At 45.4% G+C, this 26293-nt stretch overlaps 1 protein-coding gene across 2 annotated transcripts in view; it reads left to right on the top strand.

Annotated features, from left to right (window-relative positions):
- LOC121569363 (guanine nucleotide exchange factor VAV3) overlaps positions 1–26293 on the top strand; it is a 168849-nt gene that overhangs the window by 16784 nt on the left and 125772 nt on the right. For both annotated transcript variants that reach the window (XM_041880256.2, XM_041880257.2), the window contains exon 2: positions 18068–18184. In XM_041880256.2, coding sequence (XP_041736190.2) covers positions 18068–18184 — 117 coding nt within the window. The remainder of the gene's footprint in view (positions 1–18067; positions 18185–26293) is intronic.

The raw sequence follows: 26293 nt of genomic DNA, 5'->3' as shown, positions 1-26293 counted from the left end.
GTGACGGACACCAAATTGAGACTCTGCATACAGAATTCTGCAAAAATATCCTCAGTGTACAACGTAAAACACCAAATAATGCATGCAGAGCAGAATTACGCCGATACCCGCTAATTATCAAAATCCAGAAAAGAGCCGTTAAATTCTACAACCACCTAAAAGGAAGCGATTCCAACACCTTCCATAACAAAGCCATCACCAACAGAGAAATTAACCTGGAGAGAGCCCTCTAAGCAAGCTGGTCCTGGGGCTCTGTTCACAAACACAAACAGACCCCACAGAGCCCCAGAACAGCAACACAATTAGACCCAACCAAATCATGAGAAAACAAAAAAATAATTACTGACACATTGGAAAGAATAAAAAAAAAAAACAGAGCAAACTAGAATGCAATTTGGTCCTAAACAGAATATCTGACCACTGTGACTGACCGAAAATTAAGGAAATCTTTGACTATGTACAGACTCAGTGAGCATAGCCTTGCTATTGAGAAAGGCCGCCAAAGGCAGACATGGCTCTCAAGAGAAGACAGGCTATGTGCCCACAAAATGAGGTGGAAACTGAGCTGCACTTCTTGCCAAATGTATGACCAAATTAGAGACACATATTCCCTTCAGATTGAGACAGAGAGACGAGAGAAGAGAGACAGGGGGAGAAGACAGAGAGAGAGAGACAGACAGACAGACAGAGAGAGGAGAGAGGAGAGAGAGAGAGAGGAGAGAGAGAGAGAGAGAGAGAGAGAGAGAGAGAGAGAGAGAGAGAGAGAGATTTCCATGTTTTGGTAAATTGTATTCTGTAACTAGACATTCTGTTATTCTGTCACATAGACCAAGGCCAATGAAGCCTCTGATATTAAATTCTAATGTTGTTAAATGTAATCATGCAGGTTCTCTCTGCAGTGTCGTCATGATATGACAAGTATGTTATCATGTCGACATTGGCACAATTCTTACCATGGTCATGACATTACAGAAACACACAAACACACACACAGACGCTTATAGAAATTAAGAGTAATCTTCAACAGACTGGATTGAATTTGGATATCATTTCTTAGCCATCATTCTACATTTTCTATGATTTGCCTATGCTATTCAATGTAGAATATGTACCTCTGCAGAGTGCCACTGAAATACTTGGCAAGGAGTTAATATAATCCAATTGTATTATTTTCAAAAAAAGAAAGGAGTCTGATTTGTCTCTAATCTAATCTCTAATGTTTATTGCATTTCTTAAACCTATCCAGACTGGTTCATTAATCAGTATTGAACTGAGTGCTTTGTGAGAGCTTTTCGTCAATACTGACATAGTTACATAGAAAACAGTGGCCGTTGATGATAGCATTTGACTCTATTCAAGTCCATGTCTGATACGAATCAAATCAAATTAATTTATAAAGCCCTTTTTACATCAGCAGACTTCACAAAGTGCTATACAGATACCCAACCTAAAACCCCAAACAGCAAGCAATGCAGATGTAGAAGCATGGTGGCTAGGAAAAACTCTCTAGAAAGGCTGGAACCTTGGAAGAAACCTAGAGTGGAACCAGGCTCTGAGGGGTGGCCAGTCCTCTTTTGGCTGTGCCAGGTGGAGATTATAAGAGTACATGGCCATTAAAAACTAGATTAGCACTCGTATTCTGAGACATCCAGATGATGCACGCGAGAGAGAGAGAGAGACGTGGCTGTAGCCTGCAGCACCGTTGCATCCTTTGCTGTACATTCTCCAGTGGGTCAAAAAAGAAACATTGAAAAGCCTTGAGACAAATTAAATGGGCATTATTTTCTATCCAGCTAAAACTAGACAGGGAAGTAATAGGAGCAATCAGTCAGGGATGAAAATGCTTAAAGCAAAGAGCACTTTAGCCTTAGCCTTGCAGTGTGTAGCCTAGTGTTTCAGTGGTGTACATATTAACAATATTTCATATCATGTTTCTCCAGTAAGTGTGGATGAGTCTGGGGGAAGGAAGGGGACGAGGGGGCGGACAGCCAGTATTCACGCTCCAGTGAGGGGACACTGGTCGTACGTCTTGCCTCTTCCTGAGAGCAGGTAGGCTGAAGAGACAGAGCAGAGGGTGAAAGGAGAGTCTTGCATTACAGATGATGAGCAGTAAAGGTTTGTGTCCCCTAACACACACTACTGTGCTGTGAAGGTTTACATACCCTGGTCTGGCCTGGCTAACACTACTGTGCTGTGAAGGTTTACATACCCTGGTCTGGCCTGGCTAACACTACTGTGCTGTGAAGGTTTACATACCCTGGTCTGGCCTGGCTAACACTACTGTGCTGTGAAGGTTTACATACCCTGGTCTGGCCTGGCTAACACTACTGTGCTGTGAAGGTTTACATACCCTGGTCTGGCCTGGCTAACACTACTGTGCTGTGAAGGTTTACATACCCTGGTCTGGCCTGGCTAACACACCACTGTGCTGTGAAGGTTTACATACCCTGGTCTGGCCTGGCTAACACACCACTGTGCTGTGAAGGTTTACATACCCTGGTCTGGCCTGGCTAACACACCACTGTGCTGTGAAGGTTTACATACCCTGGCCTGGCTAACACACCACTGTGCTGTGAAGGTTTACATACCCTGGTCTGTCCTGGCTAACACACCACTGTGCTGTGAAGGTTTACATTCCCTGGTCTGTCCTGGCTAACACACCACTGTGCTGTGAAGGTTTACATTCCCTGGTCTGTCCTGGCTAACACACCACTGTGCTGTGAAGATTTACATACCCTGGTCTGTCCTGGCTAACACACCACTGTGCTGTGAAGGTTTACATTCCCTGGTCTGTCCTGGCTAACACACCACTGTGCTGTGAAGGTTTACATTCCCTGGTCTGACTTGGCTAACACACCACTGTGCTGTGCAGCTCTCCATGAAGAACATTTACCCATGATTCTTCACTACTCCTCACATCCCAGCCAACCTATCTCAACCCGCTGTCACTCATGACCCCATTACAGAATTTCAGCATTAATTGACCCTCTCCGTCAGTAAACAGACAGGACAGAGCACCAACTACCATAAACCAGTAAACAGACAGGACAGAACAACCAACTACCATAAACCAGTAAACAGACAGGACAGAGCACCAACTACCATAAACCTGTAAACAGACAGGACAGAACAACCCACTACCATAAACCAGTAAACAGACAGGACAGAGCACCAAGTACCATAAACCTGTAAACAGACAGACAACAACCAACTACCATAACCAGTAAACAGACAGGACAGAGCACCAACTACCATAAACCTGTAAACAGACAGGACAGAACAACCCACTACCATAAACCAGTAAACAGACAGGACAGAGCACCAAGTACCATAAACCTGTAAACAGACAGGACAGAACAACCAACTACCATAAACCAGTAAACAGACAGAACAGAGCACCAAGTACCATAAACCTGTAAACAGACAGGACAGAGCACCAAGTACCATAAAGCTGTAAACAGACAGGACAGAACAACCAACTACCATAAACCAGTAAACAGACAGGACAGAGCACCAAGTACCATAAACCTGTAAACAGACAGGACAGAACAACCAACTACCATAAACCAGTAAACAGACAGGACAGAGCACCAAGTACCATAAAGCTGTAAACAGACAGGGCAGAGCACCAACTACCATAAACAGACAGGACAGAGCGCCAACTACCATAAACAGGCAGGACAGAGCACCAACTACCATAAACAGGCAGGACAGAGCACCAACTACCATAAACAGACAGGACAGAGCACCAACTACCATAAACCTGTAAACAGACAGGACAGAGCACCAACTACCATAAACCTGTAAACAGGACAGAGCACCAACTACCATAAACCAGTAAACAGACAGGACAGAACACCAACTACCATAAACCTGTAAACAGACAGGGCAGAACATCAACTACCATAAACCTGTAAACAGGACAGAACACCAACTACCATAAACCTGGAAACAGACAGGACAGAGCACCAACTACCATAAACAGACAGGACAGAGCACCAGCTACCATAAACAGACAGGACAGAGCACCAACTACCATAAACCAGTAAACAGACAGGACAGAGCACCAAGTACCATAAACCTGGAAACAGACAGGACAGAACACCAACTACCATAAACCAGTAAACAGACAGGACAGAGCACCAACTACCATAAACCTGGAAACAGACAGGACAGAGCACCAACTACCATAAACCAGTAAACAGACAGGACAGAGCACCAACTACCATAAACCTGGAAACAGACAGGGCAGAGCACCAGATTACATAAACCGTACTGCGGTGGATATGCATGGAGGGTTGGGAAACCTCTAATGGAATATGCCAATAGATATGGCAACGTTGTTACTTAAAATTTATGGGTGACTTCTCACCCCTTACCACTTTGAAATAACCCAGGCTGTACATGAAAGCACATACTGTAAGAGGCGTTGGAGACTCTAAATGTGGTTGGTCTGTGGATGCGTCCCAAATGGCACCCTATTCCCTATATAGTGCACTACTTTTGACCAGAGCCCTGTGGGTAATCGAGTGCCAGAGCCCAATGGGTCCTGATCAAAAGTAGAGTATTATTAAAGATAAAAGGGTACCATTAGGGACACATCCTATGTCCCTGGGTTTGGACCAGCTGCTGTGGACCGCAGGCCGGGCCGGCTGAGGCCAATCACTCAACTCTCATTAATAATGTAATAAAACAGGGCAGACATGAAGAACTGAGTTAAATAAGTCTGTGCTGTTGAATTAAAAGAGTCAGGCTGAAAGTTAGGATGATCTCCTCCTCCCCTCTGTCTCTCTCTGTCTCTCTCTCTCTATCTCTGTCTCTCAATCTCTCTCTCTCGCAGCGTTGATTAGTGAAAGGGAATAAGTGTCCGTTTTTTTGTCATTAGAATGCAGACTGCACTGCAGAGCTTTTAGACAGTTACCCCACTGGGACCTAGTGCTAGGGAATGAGGGCCGACGAGGGCTAAGGAACCTAGCACAGGCAACTTGTGGCCTATCAGGGCAGGAGGCTCTAAACCAGGTGGGATAGAGACTACTGCCTACCAACTAAGGCAGGGGGGCTGTGATCCGTGCAGGCCAGGAGACTGCGGACCTGACGGCGAATGTGGGGCCTAGCTGGGAAGGATACCTAGGGCCTGACAGAGCAGCAAACTTAGAGGCTACTGGTGCAGGGGACTGTGGACTTAGAACGGCAGAGGACTGGGGCAGGATACCCTGGACCTACTTGAGGGCCAGGACACTCAAAGCCTGGACACTTTACACCTGCCAGGTAGACAGGAAACTGAAACTCTGACCCTACCGGGAAGGAAGGGGACTATGACCCTACCGGGAAGGAAGGGAACTCTGACCCTACCGGGAAGGAAGGGGCTTCCCTCGGTCTCACCCTACCGGGGGACTCTGACCCTACCGGGAAGGAAGGGAACTCTGACCCCTACCGGGAAGGAAGGGAACTCTGACCCTATCGGGAAGGAGGCTCTCCCTCTCTGACCCTACCGGAAGGGGACTCTGACCCTACCGGGAAGGAAGGGAACTCTGACCCTACCGGGAAGGAAGGGAACTCTGACCCTACCGGGAAGGAAGGGAACTCTGACCCTACCGGGAAGGAAGGGAACTCTGACCCTACCGGGAAGGAAGGGAACTCTGACCCTACCGGGAAGGAAGGGAACTGGACGTTTAGGTCAGGTGGGACATAAGGGGTGACTTCTGGTGGTTCACCCGGGGTGATGTATGGCGGGTCCCTCATGGAGAGGACTGGAGGGCCCCTGAGGCAAGGTCTGGAAGATCTGGAGGTAGCAGGACCCTCGGGGCTGGAACTAGTACAGTGCTGGCAGGCAGGGCTGGAGAGACCCCAACGTCCTGGCTGCGCTTGACAACTGCATGCAGTAGCTGCAGGATGTGGCTCCTTCCTAGGAGCAGGTGAAGAATCCACTGCTGGCATGGGCTCTGGGCTTGGAGCAGGAGGGGGCTCACAGGGGAGAGCAGGTGGAGTCTTTGTGGCTGAAGGTTCCAGGGCAGCAGGCAGTCGAACCTCGGGCACCCGAGTGTCTGCCTCGACAAGCAGAGGGTCCCCGCTGCGAGGAGAGCACGACTCCGCAATGGCAACCAGAACAGGCCCCATGGCAGCGGTTGGCTGTGGCTCCACAACTGAAGTGGGAGTCTCCTTAACTATGGCTAGTTGACGCTCTGGCTGAGGGAGGGTGCAGACCTTGGTGTGGTGGACTCCGCACTGTGGAGTTGTCTTCATCTGCTGGGGAGCAGAAGCGAATCTGGCGGCCGGGGGGGATGTGGATCGGGAGAGTAGCTGGGCCACCTTGGGGGGAAGTGGCGATCAGGGTAGTGGCTGGGCTGGCTCCGTGTAGTAGAAGTCCCAACAGTCCCGTGGAGGTGACGAACGCTCAGGCCAGAGGGTTCTGGGGGAGTAGAACAGCTGTGGCTCCTGACACGGTGACGATGGCTCTAGCCGGGAGGGACTGGAGTGGTGGCGGTCAGGAGAGTAACGGCAGTACTGGTGCTCCCGCGGCGGTGACGATGGTTAGGAGGGCCTAGAGTGGTGGCGGTCAGGAGAGTAACGGCAGTACTGGTGCTCCCGCGGCGGTGACGATGGTTAGGAGGGCCTAGAGTGGTGGCGGTCAGGAGAGTAACGGCAGTACTGGTGCTCCCGCGGCGGTGACGATGGTTAGGAGGGCCTAGAGTGGTGGCGGTCAGGAGAGTAACGGCAGTACTGGTGCTCCCGCGGCGGTGACGATGGTTAGGAGGGCCTAGAGTGGTGGCGTTCAGGAGAGTAACGGCAGTACTGGTGCTCACGCGGCGGTGACGATGGTTAGGAGGGACTAGAGTACACCCTCCTGATCAGTGGCACCAACTACCTTGATATTAACGTATCAGGCTAAACATGCCAGTCACTTCATATTGCTAATACAGAACTCAATAAACCCACTTTTAGCAACGATAACACTTCTACTGTATGCATTCACTAACTGTAAGTCGCTCTGGATAAGAGCGTCTGCTAAATGACTAAAATGTAAATGTACTGACAGGGTACATGCACACAAACAATGCTAGCATTAGCCGAGAGCTAGCAAACAACACTGTAAACGTATCGTACAAACTTATCTTAAACTCTTAAACCTGACAAGTAGTCCTGAACAGAAAAGGTGTTGCTCAGTGTGACCCTTCCCTCCCGGTAGGAACACATTTTTTTTTGCTGGACGCTTCAGTTGGGAACAGAAAGTCTGTCAACCGCAGAACAATTTACTTATTCTCTTCCGACGGGCAAACACACACTAACTAAAGGTGAGGGGATGTCCTGCAGTGCATTCAAGCACCCTGATTGGTTGGATTGAATGAGTGATTGATAGGTCTGAATGCCAGTCAGATTGAGAGGGCCGGCCTTTTTTGTATTATATAGTAGAGTATAATAGAGTAGAGTATAGTATATAGTATAATATAGTATATAGTAGATTATATAGTATAGTAGAGTACAGTATAGTATAGTAAAATATAGTATAGTAGAGTATATAGTATAGTAGAGTATATTAGAGTATGGTATAGTATATTATGGTAGAGTATATTAGAGTACAGTAGAGTGTGGTAGAGTATATAGTATACTAGAGTATATAGTAGAGTAGAGTATATAGTATATTATAGTAAAGTATAGTAGATTATATAATATAGTAGAGTATAGTAGAATATAGTAGAGTGGAGTATAGTGGACTATAGTAGAGTATATAGCGGAGTATATAGTATAGTAGTGTATATTATAGTATAGTGGCATAGAGTATATAATAGAGTATAGTAGAGTATATTATAGTATAGTGGCATAGAGTATATAGTAGAGTATAGTGGAGTATAGTAGAGTATATAGTACAGTCATAGTCAAAAGTTTTGAGAATGACACAAATACTAATTTTCACAAAGTCTGCTGCCTCAGTTTTGATGATGGCAATTTGCCTGTACTCATGAAGAGTGATCAAATGAATTGCAATTAATTGCAAAGTCCCTCTTTGCCATGAAAATTAACTGAATCCCAAAAATACATTTCAGCCCTGCCACAAAGGGACCAGCTGCCATCATGTCAGTGATTCTCTCGTTAACACAGGTGAGAGTGTTGACGAGGACAAGGCTGGAGATCACTCTGTCATGCTGATTGAGTTAGAATAACAGACTGGAAGCTTTAAAAGGAGGGTGGTGTTTGAAATCAGTGTTCTTCCTCTGTTAACCATGGTTACCTGCAAGGAAATACGTGCCGTCATCATTGCGTTGCACAAAAAGGGCTTCACAGGCAAGGATATTGCTGCTAGTAAGCTTGCACCTAAATCAACAATTTATCGGATCATCAAGAACTTCAAGGAGAGAGGTTCAATTGTTGTGAAGAAGGCGTCAGGGCGCCCAAGAAAGTCCAGCAAGCGCCAGGACCGTCTCCTAAAGTTGATTCAGCTGCGGGATCGGGGCACCACCAGTGCAGAGCTTGCTCAGGAATGACAGCGGGCAGGTGTGAGTGCATCTGCACGCACAGTGAGGCGAAGACTTTTGGAGGATGGCCTGGTGTCAAGAAGGGCAGCAAAGATGCCACTTCTCTCCAGGAAAAACATCAGGGACAGACTGATATTCTGCAAAAGGTACAGGGATTGGACTGCTGAGGACTGGGGTAAAGTCATTTTCTCTGATGAATCCCCTTTCCGATTGTTTGGGGTATCCGGAAAACACCTTGTCCGGAGAAGACAAGGTGAGCGCTACCATCAGTCCTGTGTCATGCCAACAGTAAAGCATCCTGAGACCATTCATGTGTGGGGTTGCTTCTCAGCCAAGGGAGTGGGCTCACTCACAATTTTGCCTAAGACCACAGCCATGAATAAAGAATGGTACCAACACATCCTCTGAGAGCAACTTCTCCCAACCATCCAAGAACAATTTGGTGATGACCAATGCCTTTTCCAGCATGATGGAGCACCTTGCCATAAGGCAAAAGTGATAACTAAGTGGCTCGGGGAACAAAACATCAAAATTTTGGGTCCAAGGCCAGGAAACGCCCCAGACCTTAATCCCATTGAGAATTTGTGGTCGATCCTCAAGAGGCGGGTGGACAAACAAAAACCCACAAATTCTGACAAACTCCAAGCATTGATTATGCAAGAATGGGCTGCCATCAGTCAGGATGTGGCCCAGAAGTTAATTGACAGCATGCCAGGGTGGATTGCAGAGGTCTTGAAAAAGAAGGGTCAACACTGCAAATATTGACTCTTTGCATAAACTTAATGTAATTGTCAATAAAAGCCTTTGACACTTATGGAATGCTTGTAATTATACTTCACTATACCATAGACAAAAATATCTCATAACACTGAAGCAGCAAACTTTGTAAAGACCAATACTTGTGTCATTCTCAAAATTTTGACCACGACTGTATAGTAGAATATATCATAGTAGAGTATATTATAGTATAGTGGTGTAGAGTGTATAGTATAGTACCCTTCCCAAGTTCTCTCATGTCACCCCGCTCCTCCGCACACTCCACTGGCTTCCAGTTGAGGCTCGCATCTACTACAAGACCATGGTGCTTGCCTACGGAGGTGACTGCACCTCCTTACCTTCAGGCTCTGATCAGACCCTACACCCAAACGAGGGCACTACGTTCATCCACCTCTGGCCTGCTAACTCCCCTACCTCTACGGAAGCACAGTTCCCACTCAGCCCAGTCAAGCTGACTGTATTGCGGATCCTGCTTTTTTAGATGTCTGGCTCCTGGCTGCCTTTGACCCTAAACTGGACCTGGACAGCTGTTGATCTGCAGTCAGCACATATTCATTCGCCTACACTCCAGCTCAGGTTTCCTGATGACACAGCTGAGAGCAGGTCCCAGCTCTCACATCAATGCATGTGACACACACAGTACCTCAACTCTGGGTTGGGCTGCGTCGCAAATGGTACCCTATTCCCTATCTAGTGGATTTATTTAGACCGGAGCCTATAGGGTTCTGCACTGTAAGGCCCATATATGCAAGCAATATATGTTGCTTGCAGTGTGTTAGTGATTGGCATTCCGAGTATTTTCGGTGAGCCGGTCCATTTGGCTCCATTCACATAAAAGAGCCGGCTCATTTGGTTCCTCAAAAATTGCCTGCAAATTAGTTGCATTGCATCGCAAGAGATCCCCCCCCCAAAAAAAAAAATTCTTGCATATTACATTCAACTGACTGTATGCAATGTCCAATCACATATCGTTCTGTTCGGAACTCCGACCCAGTTTTCATGTCAACACAGCTGTCAGTGGTTTGTCAACACAGCTGTCAGTGGTTTGTCAACACAGCTGTCAGTGCTGCTGCAAACCACGACAAATGAGACATGACAAAATGGAAATGTAAAAAAACTTCTTGACGCCATGGCTAGTCATGGTTTATGTACATGTTTTGGCAGTCAATAAATGTAATTTTAAAAGCAAGTGAACCCAGACCTTTCTCGATCCAGTTTCAACTGAAATTGTCTAACATGAACTGCACTAGCTAGCTAGCTAGCTTAGCTCGTCGGAAGCTTGGTTAGCTAGCTAGCTAGCTTGGTAAAACATGGTTGGCAAATAGGCAACCTTTTGGCTAGCTAGCTAAATTGTATAGCCAGCATTTTGTCTATATTGATGGTTTTTTTTCTTCTTTTTTTTTTCTAGGGGGTAGATCAGCTTAATATTGCAGATAGATTGTAACTTCCATCAATGTAATTGTATGCATCACTTCCAATCCCCCCATGTTTTTATATATATATGTCTATACACACATACATACAGTGGGGAGAACAAGTATTTGATTCACTGCCGATTTTGCAGGTTTTCCTACTTACAAAGCATGTAGAGGTCTGTAATTTTTATCATAGGTACACTTCAACTGTGAGAGACGGAATCTAAAACAACAAATCCAGAACATCACATTGTATGATTTTTAAGTAATTAATTTGCATTTTATTGCATGACATAAGTATTTGATCACCTACCAACCAGTAAGAATTCGGCTCTCACAGACCTGTTAGTTTTTCTTTAAGAAGCCCTCCTGTTCTCCACTCATTACCTGTATTAACTGCACCTGTTTGAACTCGTTACCTGTTTAAAAGACACCTGTCCACACACTCAATCAAACAGACTCCAACCTCTCCACAATGGCCAAGACCAGAGAGCTGTGTAAGGACATCAGGGATACAATTGTAGACCTGCACAAGGCTGGGATGGGCTACAGGACAATAGGCAAGCAGCTTGGTGAGAAGCAACAGCTGTTGGCGCAATTATTAGAAAATGGAAGAAGTTCAAGACGACGGTCAATCATCCTCGGTCTGGGGGCTCCACGCAAGATCTCACCTCGTGGGGCATCAATGATCACGAGGAAGGTGAGGATCAGCCCAGAACTACACGGCAGGACCTGGTCAATGACCTGAAGAGAGCTGGGACCACAGTCTCAAAGCTAACCATTAGTAACACACTACGCCGTCTTGTACTAAAATCCTGCAGCGCACGACGTGTCCCCCCTGCTCAAGCCAGCGCATGTCCAGGCCCGTCTGAAGTTTGCCAAGTGACCATCTGGATGATCCAGAAGAGGAATGGGAGAAGGTCATGTGGTCTGATGAAACAAAAATAGAACTTTTTGGTCTAAACTCCACTCGCCGTGTTTGGAGGAAGAAGAAGGATGAGTAGCAACCACAAGAACATCATCTCAACTGTGAAGCGTGGGATGGAAACATCATTCTTTGGGGATGGTTTTTCTGCAAAGGGACAGGACGACTGCACCGCATTGAGGGAAAGAATGGATGGGGCCATGTATCGCGAGATCTTGGCCAACAACCTCCTTCCCTCAGTAAGGGCATTGAAGATGGAGTCGTGGCTGGGCCTTCCAGCATGACAACGACCCCGAAACACACAGCCAGGGCAACTAAGGAGTGGCTCCGTAAGAAGCATCTCAAGGTCCTGGAGTGGCCTAGCCAGTCTCCAGACCTGAACCCAATAGAAAATCTTTGGAGGGAGCTGAAAGTCCGTATTGCCCAGCGACAGCCCCAAAACCTGAAGGATCTGGAGAAGGTCTGTATGGAGGAGAGGGCCAAAACCCCTACTACAGTGTGTGCAAACCTGGTCAAGACCTACAGGAAACGTATGATCTCTGTAATTGCAAACAAAGGGTTTCTGTACCAAATATTGAGTTCTGCTTTTCTGATGTACCGAATATTTATGTCTCCACCATAATTTGCAAATAAATTCATAAAAAATCCTACAATGTGATTTTCTGGATTTTTTTTTTCAATTCGTCTGTCATAGTTGACGTGTACCTATGATGAAAATTACAGGCCTCTGTCATACTTTTTAAGTGAGAGAACCTGCACAATCGGTGGCTGACTAAATACTTTTTCTCCTCACTGTACATACATATATATATATATATATATATATATATATATATATATATATATATATATATATATATACACACACACATACATTGTCTATATCGATGTTACAATTATCAAACTTTTGGATAAACAAATAATTTATGAAAACGTGATGTATGACAGGATTGGATGTTGCATGCGATTTCAATTGTGTTTGAATTACCATGGTCCGTGGTCTTCTGTTTTCCTCCTATAGTATTCCATATGACACCATTTCTTTGCGCCTGACGCACAAATCTCAAGAGAGACCCATAACATACAGTACTTGTGTCAGAGAGAAAGCATGCAGGGGTTATGTCATTCTGATTCAATACCCTTTTGAATACTATTGTATTCATCGCTACAGCGCTATAGTTAAATCATTGTTCTATCTGTCTATCTATGTGTGATGCTTCAAACAGTAGCACACCAGCCGGGAATACAAACGGACACAATTTATTTTTATTTTTTTATTTAACCTTTATTTAACTAGGCAAGTCAGTTAAGAACAAATTCTTATTTACAATGACGGCCTACCCCGGCCAAACCTCGGACGACGCTGGGCCAATTGTGCGCCGCCCTATGGGACTCCCAATCACGGCCGTATTGTGATACAGCCTGGAAATGGTAAAACGGAGCATATCAGTTTGGATTCCAGGCTAGTATGCATCTGAAATGGCACCCTATTCCCTATATAGTGCACTACTTTTGACCAAGGCCCGTATGGCCCTAGAGAAAAGTAGTGCACCAAATAGGTAATTTCAGACTCTCTCCCTGTTGGCTGGGCTGGCTTGCCTGTACTGTATGCATATCAGATTGACTTGATGGACAGACAGAAAGAGAAGAGGCCTCTCAGGTCTCCAACCCTAACCATGTACAGCAGTCCTCTGCGTCCTCTGCGACCCAGTCGGCCATCTTTACTGTCCTGTTAATTTACACTCGATTAACCAATAAGAGTTGAGATGAGTGTAACTCCGGTTGGCTTTTCATGTGGGAGATCTAGAACCAAATAGAGTAGGATTTATTTAGCTGCTAGGCTAGGCTACAGGGCACACTGGGGTTATAAAATACCCACTCACTGTACTGTACCGAATACATAAGCAGAAAGAAATAGGATCCTTATTATGGAGCCCAAGCGCACTCCAAGTCAATGGACTCAACAGAGCAGTAACGCACGAGTTGAAAAGCAGAGTGTGGGATGGGATGGTGACATTCTCTCTTTGTCTTATATCTGCAGATGGTTTCTGCAATGGCGCTTCAGATATGAAATGCTACACCATTATAGGCTACAGTGCTGTGGTGAATTCTCTCTACCCCCTTCCCTTGAGTCCTCCCTTGAGTCCTCCCCTCCCTACTCCACAGGTGTACACACGCACACGCGCTCACACACACACACCACGCACACACACACTAACCCATGCCCATGGTTCCATTCTCCGCTGATACGGGAGATGTCTGCCGGGATGCAGTAAGTGGAATGACAAGATGAGGGTGGTGAGCACACACACCACAGTCAGTACTATAGATGAGCCCTAGGGGGGCTGAGAGTTCCTAATGCAGAAAACAGCTCTGTGTCAAACGTTTTTACATTTTAGTTATTTAGCAGACGCTCTTATCCAGAGCAACTTACATTTTTTCATACTGGCCCCCCGTGGGAATCGAACCCACAAACCTGGCGTTGCAAGCGCCATGCTCTACCAACTGAGCTACAGGAGGCCATCTGGACCCTGCTTGCTGTTTGCTTGCCACTTGTTAAAACCGTCCCTGCACCCAGCCTGCTTCACCCCAGTGCTACAGAGATGGTCTCAGCCAACTGAGCCCAGTGCTACAGAGTTAGTGGGTTTCAGATGCCTCTCTGTGAGGCTACTGTTTCCTTCAGATACCAAAGCTCCTCCGGCTCGCTCAGAAGACCCCGGGCGGCCGTCTCCAGAAGACCCCGGGCGGCCGTCTCCAGAAGACCCCGGGCGGCCGTCTCCAGAAGACCCCGGGCGGCCGTCTCCAGAAGACCCCTGGCGGCCGTCTCCAAGATGTGTTGCTCAGATTAAAACGCCATGTATAGAAGTATAAACATTCAACATTATTTACTAGCTGCCTGCCTCTCTGTCTGTCTGTCTGTCTGTCTGTCTGTCTGTCTGTCTGTCTGTCTGTCTGCCTGTCTGCCTGCCTGCTTGTCTGTCTGTCTGTCTGCCTGTCTGCCTGCCTGCATGCTTGTCTGTCTGCCTGTCTATCTGTCTTCCTGTATGTCTGTCTGCCTGTCTATCTGTCTAGCTGTCTGTCTGTCTGTCTGTCTGTCTGCCTGTCTGCCTGCCTGCTTGTCTGTCTGTCTGCCTGCCTGCCTGCTTGTCTGTCTGCCTGTCTATCTGTCTTCCTGTCTGTCTGTCTGTCTGTCTGTCTGTCTGTCTGTCTGTCTGTCTGTCTATCTGTCTTCCTGTATGTCTGTCTGCCTGTCTGTCTGTGTCTGTCTGTCTGTCTTCCTGTCTGTGTCTGTCTGTCTGTCTGTCTGTCTGTCTGCCTGTCTATCTCTGCCTGTCTGTCTGTCTGTCTGCCTGCCTGCCTGCCTGCCTGCCTGCCTGCCTCCCTCCCTCCCTCCCTCCCTCCCTCTCTGACTGTCTTATCTGGGGTTTTCTTTGATGTTTGTTCCCGCCACAGTTCAGGAGGATAGCTAAATATTTGATGAGATGTTATGAATAAAGAAAGATGGCCTCTCTCAGTTGTTTGACTTGTATTCAGTTTGTTTATGTTTATATTGTACCAGTGTTCTAGTAACACAGACTCAGCACCCTTCATCGTTGGCTGCATCTACTTCTGTTGTAAGTGGAGTTACAGGATCACATAGACAAGGCTGCGCTGTTTTAAAAATTAAAGCCTGCCTGTTAGTCAAAACTAAATCAGATTAGAAAATCATGACAAGTGAGCAACCAACCCCAACCGCTAGGTAGCCTAGCGGTTAAGAGCGTTGGGCTGGTAACCAAAAGGTTGCTGGTTCAAATCCCAGAGCTGGCAAATTTGCAGTTTAGCTCTTGAGCAAGGCAGTTAAGCCCCAACAACTGCGTCGACTAAGGCAGCCCCCCGCACCTCTCTGATCCAGGGGGGTTGGGTTAAATGCGGAAGGCCCATTTCGGTTGAACGCATTCAGTTGTGCAACTGACTAGGTATCCCCCTTCCCTTTTCTGAAGGGTTTCAAAAGAGCTGGTTAGAGCCTCCTTACTTGTTAACGTCCTGCTGATTACAGAGTGTTTGTGAGGACTGACATTTTAACAGCTTGTTGTGATGAAGTCTCGTATCGGAGGACGTCTCCATCAGCATATACCATAACAGGACACCAAAGATTATAATCTGACTACAGCAGTGGAAGGCTCTACTATGTCGATTGGTTGTTGGGGATAATCCTGTGTTGAGTGACTTAAGTCCATCATTTGGCGATATACTTGAAATATGAACACTTCATGATGTCAATTACCCTGCAATTCTTCAATGTCAACTATCCTGCAATATTCAAAACCTGCAGAGAAACAGCTTTTTGCAATCTACTGTCCTCAGACATGAATCAGTACAGAATGCATTGTTACAGATGAGGGAGCATTTCAGTTCAGATCTGGTTGGGAATAGTCTATTCTAGTAATGACAGAGGTGTGCCATCAACATCCTCTTATAAAGCAGTCTACGAGGACAACATCCTCCTATAAAGCAGTCTACGAGGACAACATCCTCCTATAAAGCAGTCTACGAGGACAACATCCTCCTATAAAGCAGTCTACGAGGACAACATCCTCCTATAAAGCAGTCTACGAGGACAACATCCTCCTATAAAGCAGTCTATGAGGACAATATCCTCCTATAAAGCAGTCTACGAGGACAACATCCTCCTACAAAGCAGTCTACGAGGACAACATCCTCCTATAAAGCAGTCTACGAGGACAACATCCTCCTATAAAGCAGTCTACGAGGACAACATCCTCCTATAAAGCAGTCTACGAGGACAACATCCTCCTATAAAGCAGTCTACGAGGACAACATCCTCCTATAAAGCAGTCTACGAGGACAACATCCTCCTATAAAGCAGTCTACGAGGACAACATCCTCCTAAAAAGCAGTCTACGAGGACAACATCCTCCTACAAAGCAGTCTACGAGGACAACATCCTCTTATAAAGCAGTCTACGAGGACAACATCCTCATATAAAGCATTCTACGAGGACAACATCCTCCTACAAAGCAGTCTACGAGGACAACATCCTCTCTTTCATCCGGTGTTTATCACAGAGTAGCTAACCCATCAATGTCAACCATGTTTTATGTCAGACAATTATCTTAACGGGCCTTCTTGTTTATCTCTGTCCCAGACACAGCCCCCTTATCAAAGGTTAAGACTATACTGAGTGTGGTGTTTACCTCTCCCAGCTTTTCAATACCCTAAAACGTAGATAGCATCCATCGTGATTCGTGGCAGCGTTTGAGGCTGCTGCCTCTGTTTATGTGTGGCTGTGAGATTGATGTGGTTTGGAAGAGGCCCTGCCTGTCTATTGATCTTCATTAGGTTAATTACCCCATATTTGGGATGCGCACGAGGCAGAAAGGTTTGGCAAGTCGGTAAACAATCTTCTCGTTCTAATACTGGATGGAGTCTTTACTTATTGGATTCTGTCAGGATGTCAGGCTGTCGTTTTGGACAGACAATAAGCCACATCCATTTTCACACTCACTAAGTTTCTGGTCTTTGACTGTTTATACGTGACTCTGTCATTTTCACATATACAACAATGGCAGTATGTCTATTGTCTGAGGGAGTGAGGATGTTTTGTGTGGCAGCCAAGTTGAAGTGTGAACCAGATGTGACCCTCTTCTGGCCCTCGAACGTAGTTCAATCTAAACAGTTTGTGGCAAACGGGTCAGGACCAAATGGATCAGGACCAAACGGGTCAGGACCAAATGGATCAGGACCAAACGGGTCAGGACCAAACGGGTCAGGACCAGCATTGAGAAATAATATTAGTGAGATTTCAGTCTGAAGACTGTGGGATGGCCTCCAAAACATTGAATCGAGGGTTATTTCTCAAATCAGCTTACATTTCTGTCTAGACTTGAACAATAGACATTTCATATGAGCTCAAGCTGTGCAGTGACGCAAGTTTGTCATCAGAATAAAATGCCTAATATTACTTTGTGTGACTATACTGTGGAGACTGAATGGTCAATGATGTTATATTATCATCCAACTAACAAAAAAATAAATAAATAAATAAATAAAAAATAAATTAAAAAAATAACAATAAAACATGAGAATGGCTTACCAAGAAAAACACTTCCAAAAGGACTAATTCGAGGTAAAAAGGAGTTGGCGTTTCAGTCACCTGTTTGCATCCTGTACAATGGATCAAAGTGAGCATAAAGATATACATCTCTGTCTTTTTACCTCAAATTAGTTAATCCTTCTGGAAGTTTTTCTTGGTAAGCCATTCTCGGAATGAAGTTACCTTAATGAGAAGGACTAGACAACAATGAACCAACAGGCTGTTGTCTAATCTGAATGGAGTTGTTGTAGACTAGGAAGAGGAGGGCAGAAACAAAGCCTCAGTTAGCCTCGCTAGCTAGCTACGCCTCCTTTACTTTGTTAGCTGAAGCGAAAGGCCCACCTGAACTCTAACAATAAAACATGTCCCCTTCCTCCATTTGTAGTTCCTGTGCTTGAAGAACATCAGGACGTTCCTCGCTGCATGCTGTGAGACGTTTGGCATGAAGAAGAGTGAACTCTTTGAGGCCTTCGACTTGTTTGATGTGCGGGACTTTGGAAAGGTAAGAAACAGGATTTCTACACCGTTTCATTGTGTATATACAGTGCATTGGGAAAGTGTTCAGACCCCTTCACTTTTTTTCCACCTTTTGTTACGTTACAGCCTTATTCTAAAATATATTTTTTTTCTTTTTCTCATCAACCTACACACAACACTCCGTAATGACAAAGCAAAAACAGGTTTTTATTTATTTTTGCAAATGTATTAAAAATAAGCATTCAGACCCTTTACTCAGTACTTTGTTGAAGCACCTTTGGCAGCGAATACAGCCTCGAATCTTCTTGGGTATGACACTACAAGCTTGGCATACCTGTATTTGGGGAGTTTCTCCCATTCTTCTCTGCAGATCCTCTCAAGCTCTGTCAAGTTGGATGGTGAGCGTCGCTGCACAGCTATTTTCAGGTCTCTCCAGAGATGTTAAATCGGGTTCAATCCGGGCTCTGGCTGGGCCACTCAAGGACATTCAGAGACCAAAAAGCTTTCGACTCAATTTGGCATGAGGGTCTGCTATTCAAATTGATGGAAAGTGGTGTTGGGGGAAAAACATACAACATTATAAAATCCATCGGGTTCTGGCTGGGCCACTCAAGGACATTCAGAAACTTGTCCTGAAGCCACTCCTGCATTGTCTTGGCTGTGTGCTTAGGGTCGTTGACCTGTTGGAAGGTGAACCTCCTGAGCGCTCTGGAGCAGGATTTCATCAAGGATCTGTCTGTTCTTTGCTCCGTTCATCTTTCCCTCGATCCTGACTAGTCTCCCAGACCCTGCTGCTGAAAAACATCCCCACTGCATGATGCTGCCACCACCATGCTTCACCGTAGGGATGGTGCCAGGTTTCCTCCAGACGTGACGCTTGGCATTCAGGCCAAAGAGTTCAATCTTGGTTTCATCAGACAAGAGAATCTTGTTTCTCATGGTCTGAGAGTCTTTAGGTGCCTTTTGGCAAACTCCAAGTGGGCTGTCTTGTGCCTTTTACTGAGGAGTGGCTTCCGTCTGGTCACTCTACCATAAAGGCCTGATTGGTGGAGTGCTGCAGAGATTGTTGTCCTTCTGGAAGGTTCTCCCATCTCCACAGAGTAACTCTGGAGCTCTGTCAGAGTGACCATCGGGTTCTTGGTCACCTCCCTGACCAAGGCCCTTCTCCCCCGATTGCTCAGTTGGCTGGGCGGCCAGCTCTAGGAAGAGTGTTGGTGGTTCCAAACTTCTTCCATTTAAGAAGGATGGAGGCCACTGTTTTCTTGGGGACCTTTAGTGCTGCAGGAATTTTTTCGGACCCTTCCCCAGACCTTTGCCTTGATACAATCCTGTCTCGGAGCTCTACGGACAATTCCTCCGACCTCATGGCTTGGCTTTTGCTCAGACATCCACTGTCAACTGTGGGACCTTATATAGACAGGTGTGTGCCTTTCCAAATCATGTCCAATCAATTTAATTTACCACAGGTGGACTCCAATCAAGTTGTAGAAACATCTCAAGGATGATCAATGGAAACAGGATGCACCTGAGCTAAATTTCGAGTCTCATAGCAAAGGGTCTGAATACTTATGTAAATCAGATGTTTTTTTTGTTTTTTAATACATTTGCAAAACAATTCTAAAAACCTGTTTTTGCTTTGTCATTATGGGGTATTGTGTGTAGATTGATGAGGAAAAAAAGTAATTTAATCAATTTTAGAATAAGGCTGTAACTAACAACATGTGGAGGGGTCTGAATACTTTCCGAAGGCACTGTACATGCCCTACTCCCTTCACATATTTAGCAATGGGTTTTCCGTCTCTCAAGCTGGAATTATCATGTTATTGCTAACTGTTGTCAGCTGGGAAACACCTTGAGAAGAATAGTGCACACTACAAAAGGTTATGTAAGGAGCTTAGTGTACTCTGTAGTGGGCTGTTTTTAGGAGAATAATTTTAACCATCACCGACCGTATGAGAGAATACAACCTATCACTGTGGATTAGTGTAGCTCAGTTGGTATAGCATGGCGCTTGCAATGCCAGGGTTGTGGGTTCGTTTCACACGGGGGGGCCAGTATGAAAAATTTATGCACTCACTAACTGTAAAGTCGCTCTGGATAAGAGAATCTGCTAAAATGGCTAAAATGTAAAAATGATTAGTTGAAGAGAACAGTATTGCCACGCTACAGTTGGTTGCGATTCCTCTGTATGTGGACACCATTTACCTCACACTGTATGATGCAAGCATTTATCCTCCTCCATAGTTACTGACACACAGGACAAGGCTTCAGTTTCCACCTCATTAAAACAAAAACACTACAACGGTTCAGTTGTTATGGGGTGAAAACCCTTGCTTTGCCTTGGTTCTTTATTGTGATAGGACTCTGTGTCTGCACTGTGTTGTTAGTGTCTGCTGCTATTTTAATAAAGTCCCTGTTGTTAGTGTCTGCTGCTTTTTTAATAAAGTCCTTGTTGTTAGTGTGTGAGGACGGTGGAGGCTCTGCTGCTAGTTTAATAAAGTCCTTGTTGTCAGTGTGTGAGGACAGTGGTGGCTCTGCTGCTATTTTAATAAAGTCCTTGTTGTTAGTGTGTGAGGACAGTGGTGGCTCTGCTGCTAGTTTAATCAAGTCCCTGTTTTTAGTGTGTGAGGAAGGTGGTGGCTCTGCTGCTAGTTTAATAAAGTCCCTGTTGTTAGTGTGTGAGGACAGTGGTGGCTCTACAGGTAGTTTAATAAAGTCCCTGTTTTTAGTGTATGAGGACAGTGGTGGCTCTGCTGCTAGTTTAATAAAGTCCTTGTTGTTAGTGTGTGAGGACAGTGGAGGCTCTGCTGCTAGTTTAATAAAGTCATTGTTGTCAGTGTGTGAGGACAGTGGTGGCTCTGCTGCTAGTTTAATAAAGTCCCTGTTGTTAGTGTGTGAGGACGGTGGTGGCTCTGCTGCTAGTTTAATAAAGTCCCTGTTGTTAGTGTGTGAGGACAGTGGTGGCTCTGCTGCTAGTTTAATACAGTCCCTGTTTTTAGTGTGTGAGGACGGTGGTGGCTCTGCTGCTAGTTTAATAAAGTCCTTGTTGTCAGTGTGTGAGGACAGTGGTGGCTCTGCTGCTAGTTTAATAAAGTCCCTGTTTTTAGTGTGTGAGGACAGTGGTGGCTCTGCTGCTAGTTTAATAAAGTCCCTGTTTTTAGTGTGTGAGGACAGTGGTGACTCTGCTGCTAGTTTAATACAGTCCCTGTTTTTAGTGTGTGAGGACGGTTGCTCTCTGCTAGTTTAATAAAGTCCTGTTTTTAACAGTGGTGACTCTGCTGCTAGTTTAATAAAGTCCCTGTTTTTAGTGTGTGAGGACGGTTGTGGCTCTGCTGCTAGTTTAATAAAGTCCCTGTTTTTAGTGTGTGAGGACAGTGGTGACTCTGCTGCTAGTTTAATAAAGTCCCTGTTTTTAGTGTGTGAGGACAGTGGTGCTCTGCTGCTAGTTTAATAAAGTCCCTGTTTTTAGTGTGTGAGGACGGTTGTGGCTCTGCTGCTAGTTTAAAAAGTCCCTGTTTTTAGTGTGTGAGGACAGTGGTGACTCTGCTGCTAGTTTAATAAAATATGCAGTGTGCTTTACTTACACATCACTGGGGAACAGCGGGAAGGCGGGGAGAGAGGCGGGCTGTCCTCTGGGGTGGGAGGGGCCGGACAGACAGACAGGATGTGTGACGTTTGCTTCCTAGATGAGGATATGGGTCACATATTTTCATGCTTTTTGAGTGTGTGTGTGTGTGTCTGTGTGTGTGTGTGTCTGTGTGTGTGTGTGAGAGAGAGAGAGAGAGAGAGAGAGAGATGGAAGGGACGGATGGACTGACAGAGTTTTTGTTTCTGCCTTTGCCTCCATGACGTCTGTCAGGCTCCAGGTAGCACAGTATGGGGTACCTCTATGACCAATAGGAACCCTTAGCCTGAATGCTCAGATGGTTCCTGGGTAGAAACTCTACTAACCTTTGACCTCAAGCTCCACCTGGCCTCAGAAGTCCTCACAACTCCTCACAACTCGTCAGAACTCCTAGGGCATCCAGGAAGTTAATTATATATACATTTACATTTACGTCATTTAGCAGACGCTCTTATCCAGAGCGACTTACAAATAGGTGCATTCACACTGTGAATCTGATCTGAAAATATACAGGAGCTGCAACAAGGGTTGGTGCATTTCCCCATCATTGGCATCTCTATTGCTGTATCAATTAGGACGTGGAGGACTGACGGATTAGTTTATTGATAACACACCCTACACATCCTCTCTCACCTGTCCGTCAGTCCGTCCGGTCGGTCGGTCTGTCGTGGGTTCCATTTTGTGCAAATGGAATTGGACAGCTATGAAGTGAGAATCCCAGAATGCACCGTATTCTCTATGTAGTGTTTCTACTTCAGATCAGGGCCCATATTAGAGCACTATGTAGGGTACATGATGCCATTTGGGATGCAACCAAATGTAATGGAGAGGAGAGAGAACAGCAAACGGGAGAATCTGCCTCATTCCCCCTTTCACAGTTAGAAACCAGGCTTTTACATGTTTTCTTCACATGGTGCAGAAATAGACATGGCAATACTGTTGAATAAAACATCCTCGGCCAGGACCGAGTTTGGGAAACCCTGTTTTAGGGCACAGATGCATGTATCTGTCTGTTATCTACATATAGCCTACATATTTATGATGTACAGATGAAAAAAAAAAACGGATATCTCTAGCTTAAACTGGCAGATTAAGATAGGGATGTTTTTATTATGCTAATTTGATTGTATTATGCGGAGATTTACTCTACAGGGTTTTAATAGGGTGTTGGGCCACCACGAGCCAGAACAGCTGTAATTCACCTTGGCATAGATTCTACAAGTGTCGAACTCTATTGGAGGGAAGCAACACCATTCCTCCACGAGAAATTCCATAATTTGGTGTTTTGTTGATGGTGGTGGAAAACGCTGTCTCAGGCGCTGCACAAACACACACACACACACACACACACACACACACACACACACACACACACACACACACACACACACACACACACACTTTAAACACCCTATGCTCCTTTGAGACCAGTCTTTCAATGTCACTGAGATCTCTTCTTCTAGCCATGGTAGCCAAAATAATGGGCAACTGGGCATGACCCTAAGGATGATGGGATGTTAATTGCTGAATTAACTCAGGAACCAAAAGTATTGGGACAGTGCCACAGGTTTTGGTTGTTTTGGCTCTGTACTCCAGCATTTTGGATTTTAAATGATACAATGACTGAGGTTAAACTGCAGACTGTCAGCTTTAATTGGAGGGCATTTTCATCCATATCAGGTGAACCGTTTAGAAATGACAGCACTTTTTGTACATAGTCCCCCCATTTTAGGGGACCAAAAGTATTGGCACAAATTCACTTATGTGTATTAAAGTACCGTATTTTCCGCACTATAAGGCGCACCGGAGTATAAGCCGCAGCAGCTAAATTGAATGATATTGAATGATGTGTACATATATAAGCCGCACTGGACTATAAGCCGCAGGTGTTTTAATGTTTAATTACCATATGTAAGGGTTCGTGCACAGAGGGGATTGTCGGGAAAGGGACAAACTGTCTCGCTCTCGTAATGTCTGTCTGTCTTGCTCTCGTTCTGTCTCTCGTTCTGTCTCTCGTACCACTCTCGGTTCCACTTTTACTTTTGCGCGCTACCTGTCTCACTCTTTTCCAGCCTCCAGCTTTTCCTGCTGGAGCCCGCCACTTAAAGGTGGGGGGCGCGGACCGGTCATAGAGCCCATAGAGTTAAAGTTGGTGGACTGTAACCTGTAAAATCCATAGATTTAGGAGGTCTTCTAGTGGCCGTTAGCTGTAAAAATCCATAGATTAGCCGCACCGTTATATAAGCCGCAGGGTCGAAAAATGGGAAAAAAGGCGCGGCTTATAGTCCGAAAATTACGGTAGTCAAAAGTTTAGTATGTGGTCCCATATTCCTAGCACACAATGAGAAAGTTACAGAGGCACAAATATCATACCCCCCAAAAAATGCTAACCTCCCCTGGTATTGTAATGGTGAGAGGTTAGCATGTCAACTTTCAAACTCATCATTATTCACGATTCATTCAGGACTATCCGTAATCATGGTAGCATCCAAATCAATGTAGAAGTGCTTAGAAACATATTATTTACTTATTTACAATAATTGTGACACGAAGTGATTTCTGTGAGAAGTACAGGCAGGGGGCGTGTTACCCCTAACAGGTGTTTATGCACGTTTTTTGGGACATAGAATCTATCAATACATGCTAACTAGTTAATATATTACGTTTGTGATTTAGCTAATGATTAGCCCAATAGGCTAAATGCAGTTGGGCAACCCCATGCTTCAGCTGACTTATTTATAGCCACTATGCTGCATCAGTTGGACTACAGGTCATGATGCTTATTGCTAATACCTGCTAATATGGACCATGCATAGGCTTAAACATAGTTTTTTTTTTTACCAATATGTTATCGGGCTCATTTCTGGAGGTGGAAATTATATTTTAGACGACGTCAGCGTCATTTTATTTAATTTAATGTTGGAGTAGAATGTCCTTTTAAAATGTCACCAGAACTGAGCTTCTCAGTCGTTCTACATAAAAATGTCTCCGGGGGGACCCCCCCCCCCCCCACCTCCTTGACCTTTTCCTCCATTGCAAAAATATTTTTCCCAAAGGAAGCACGGAGGTATTTATTTTCAGACAGACGCAGCAATCACAGCTGTAGATACTACAGTCTCTAGATAACTCAGACACAGTTCAACAAGGGGCCGCAATTTATTGATTGGCTTTTACACCTTCAAGGTTGTCTCATACACTGTGCTGTACTGTAGGCTACATGCTTTAGTCAGGTTAAGCAAGCTTTAGGACAAGCAGTGTGTCGTTATAACTGTCAGCATGCTCTTTTTATGTACATAATGTCACTGTGAAGGCTGAAGAGAAATGTCAGCAGAGGCAGATTTAGCCACAGAATTGAAAGAGGAACCCCACTGAGCTTTCTGTATTTTTGCCAGATGTAATTTCCTTCAAGCTAGAATCCTTAGTTGCTACATCAATTTTTGGACGTATAAATTAATAGTATATATTATACCAGGGCTGGAAATTGACAGGGACCTCACGATATGATATTATCACCATACTTAGGTGCCGATACAATATGTTTTGCAATTCGATACTGTTATTTTATTGCGATTCGATGTTCCAAACATATTGCTCACCATATGTCTGCTGCAGAGGGACAAGAGAGAGCCATGAGAACACACGTTGTGATATCATGGAATAAAAAGTGCTAAAAACATGGTGGCTCCCTATTTAAAAATATGGAAAATATATGAAGGGAAAATACTGGAGTTTTGGTGGTTACATTTCTCCAGGACCATCCCTCAGCTTTTTACCAAAAAGGAGTGAGTTTCAATTAATCCATTAGAACTTCGAAGATATAGTATGTTTACTAGTGGTGAGTACATTTATGCGTCCTTCCTCTCCCTCCTCCTCTCTCTCTTCCTCTCCCTCCCCCTCCTCTCTCTTCCTCTCCCCCTCCTCTCTCTCCTCCTCTCCCTCCTCCTCTCTCTTCCTCTCTCTCTCCTCCTCTCCCCCCTCTCTCTGCCTCTCCCCCTCCTCTCTCTTCCTCTCCCCCTCCTCTCTCTCTTCCTCTCCACCTCTCATCTCGCTCTCTTTCTCCCCCCCTCCCCTCTCTCTTTGATGAGACCAAAGTGGGCCTGCTGCCTCCCTCCTCACAAAGAGACTGTGAACTCAGCTGGAGAGGAGAGTTGTGGTGGATTCATCTGCTTCACCAAAGGATTTCTATATCACAGTCACAGAAGAGGAAGACAATCATCAATATCTCTCTCTCTCTCTCTCTCTGTCTCTCTCGCTCTCTCTGTCTCTCTCGCTCTCTCTGTCTCTCTCTCTCCCTCTCTCGCTCTCTCGCTCTCTCTCTCCCTCTCCCTCTCTCTCGCTCTCTCTCTCCCTCTCCCTCTCTCTCTCTCTCGCTCTCTCTCTCCCTCTCCCCCTCTCTCTCTCTCCCCCTTTCTATCTCTTTCTCTCTCCTTATCTCTCTTCCCCGCTCTCCTTCTCTATTTCTGCCCTTCATCTAGTCCTCTCCACGGCCCTGCCAGGCCAGTGGATGCT

The sequence above is a fragment of the Coregonus clupeaformis genome, chromosome 7 (assembly GCF_020615455.1).
Source record: "Coregonus clupeaformis isolate EN_2021a chromosome 7, ASM2061545v1, whole genome shotgun sequence".
Taxonomy (NCBI): Eukaryota; Metazoa; Chordata; class Actinopteri; order Salmoniformes; family Salmonidae; genus Coregonus; species Coregonus clupeaformis.
Note: the sequence above shows the minus strand (reverse complement) of the source record. Positions and strands in the feature narration are given on the sequence as shown.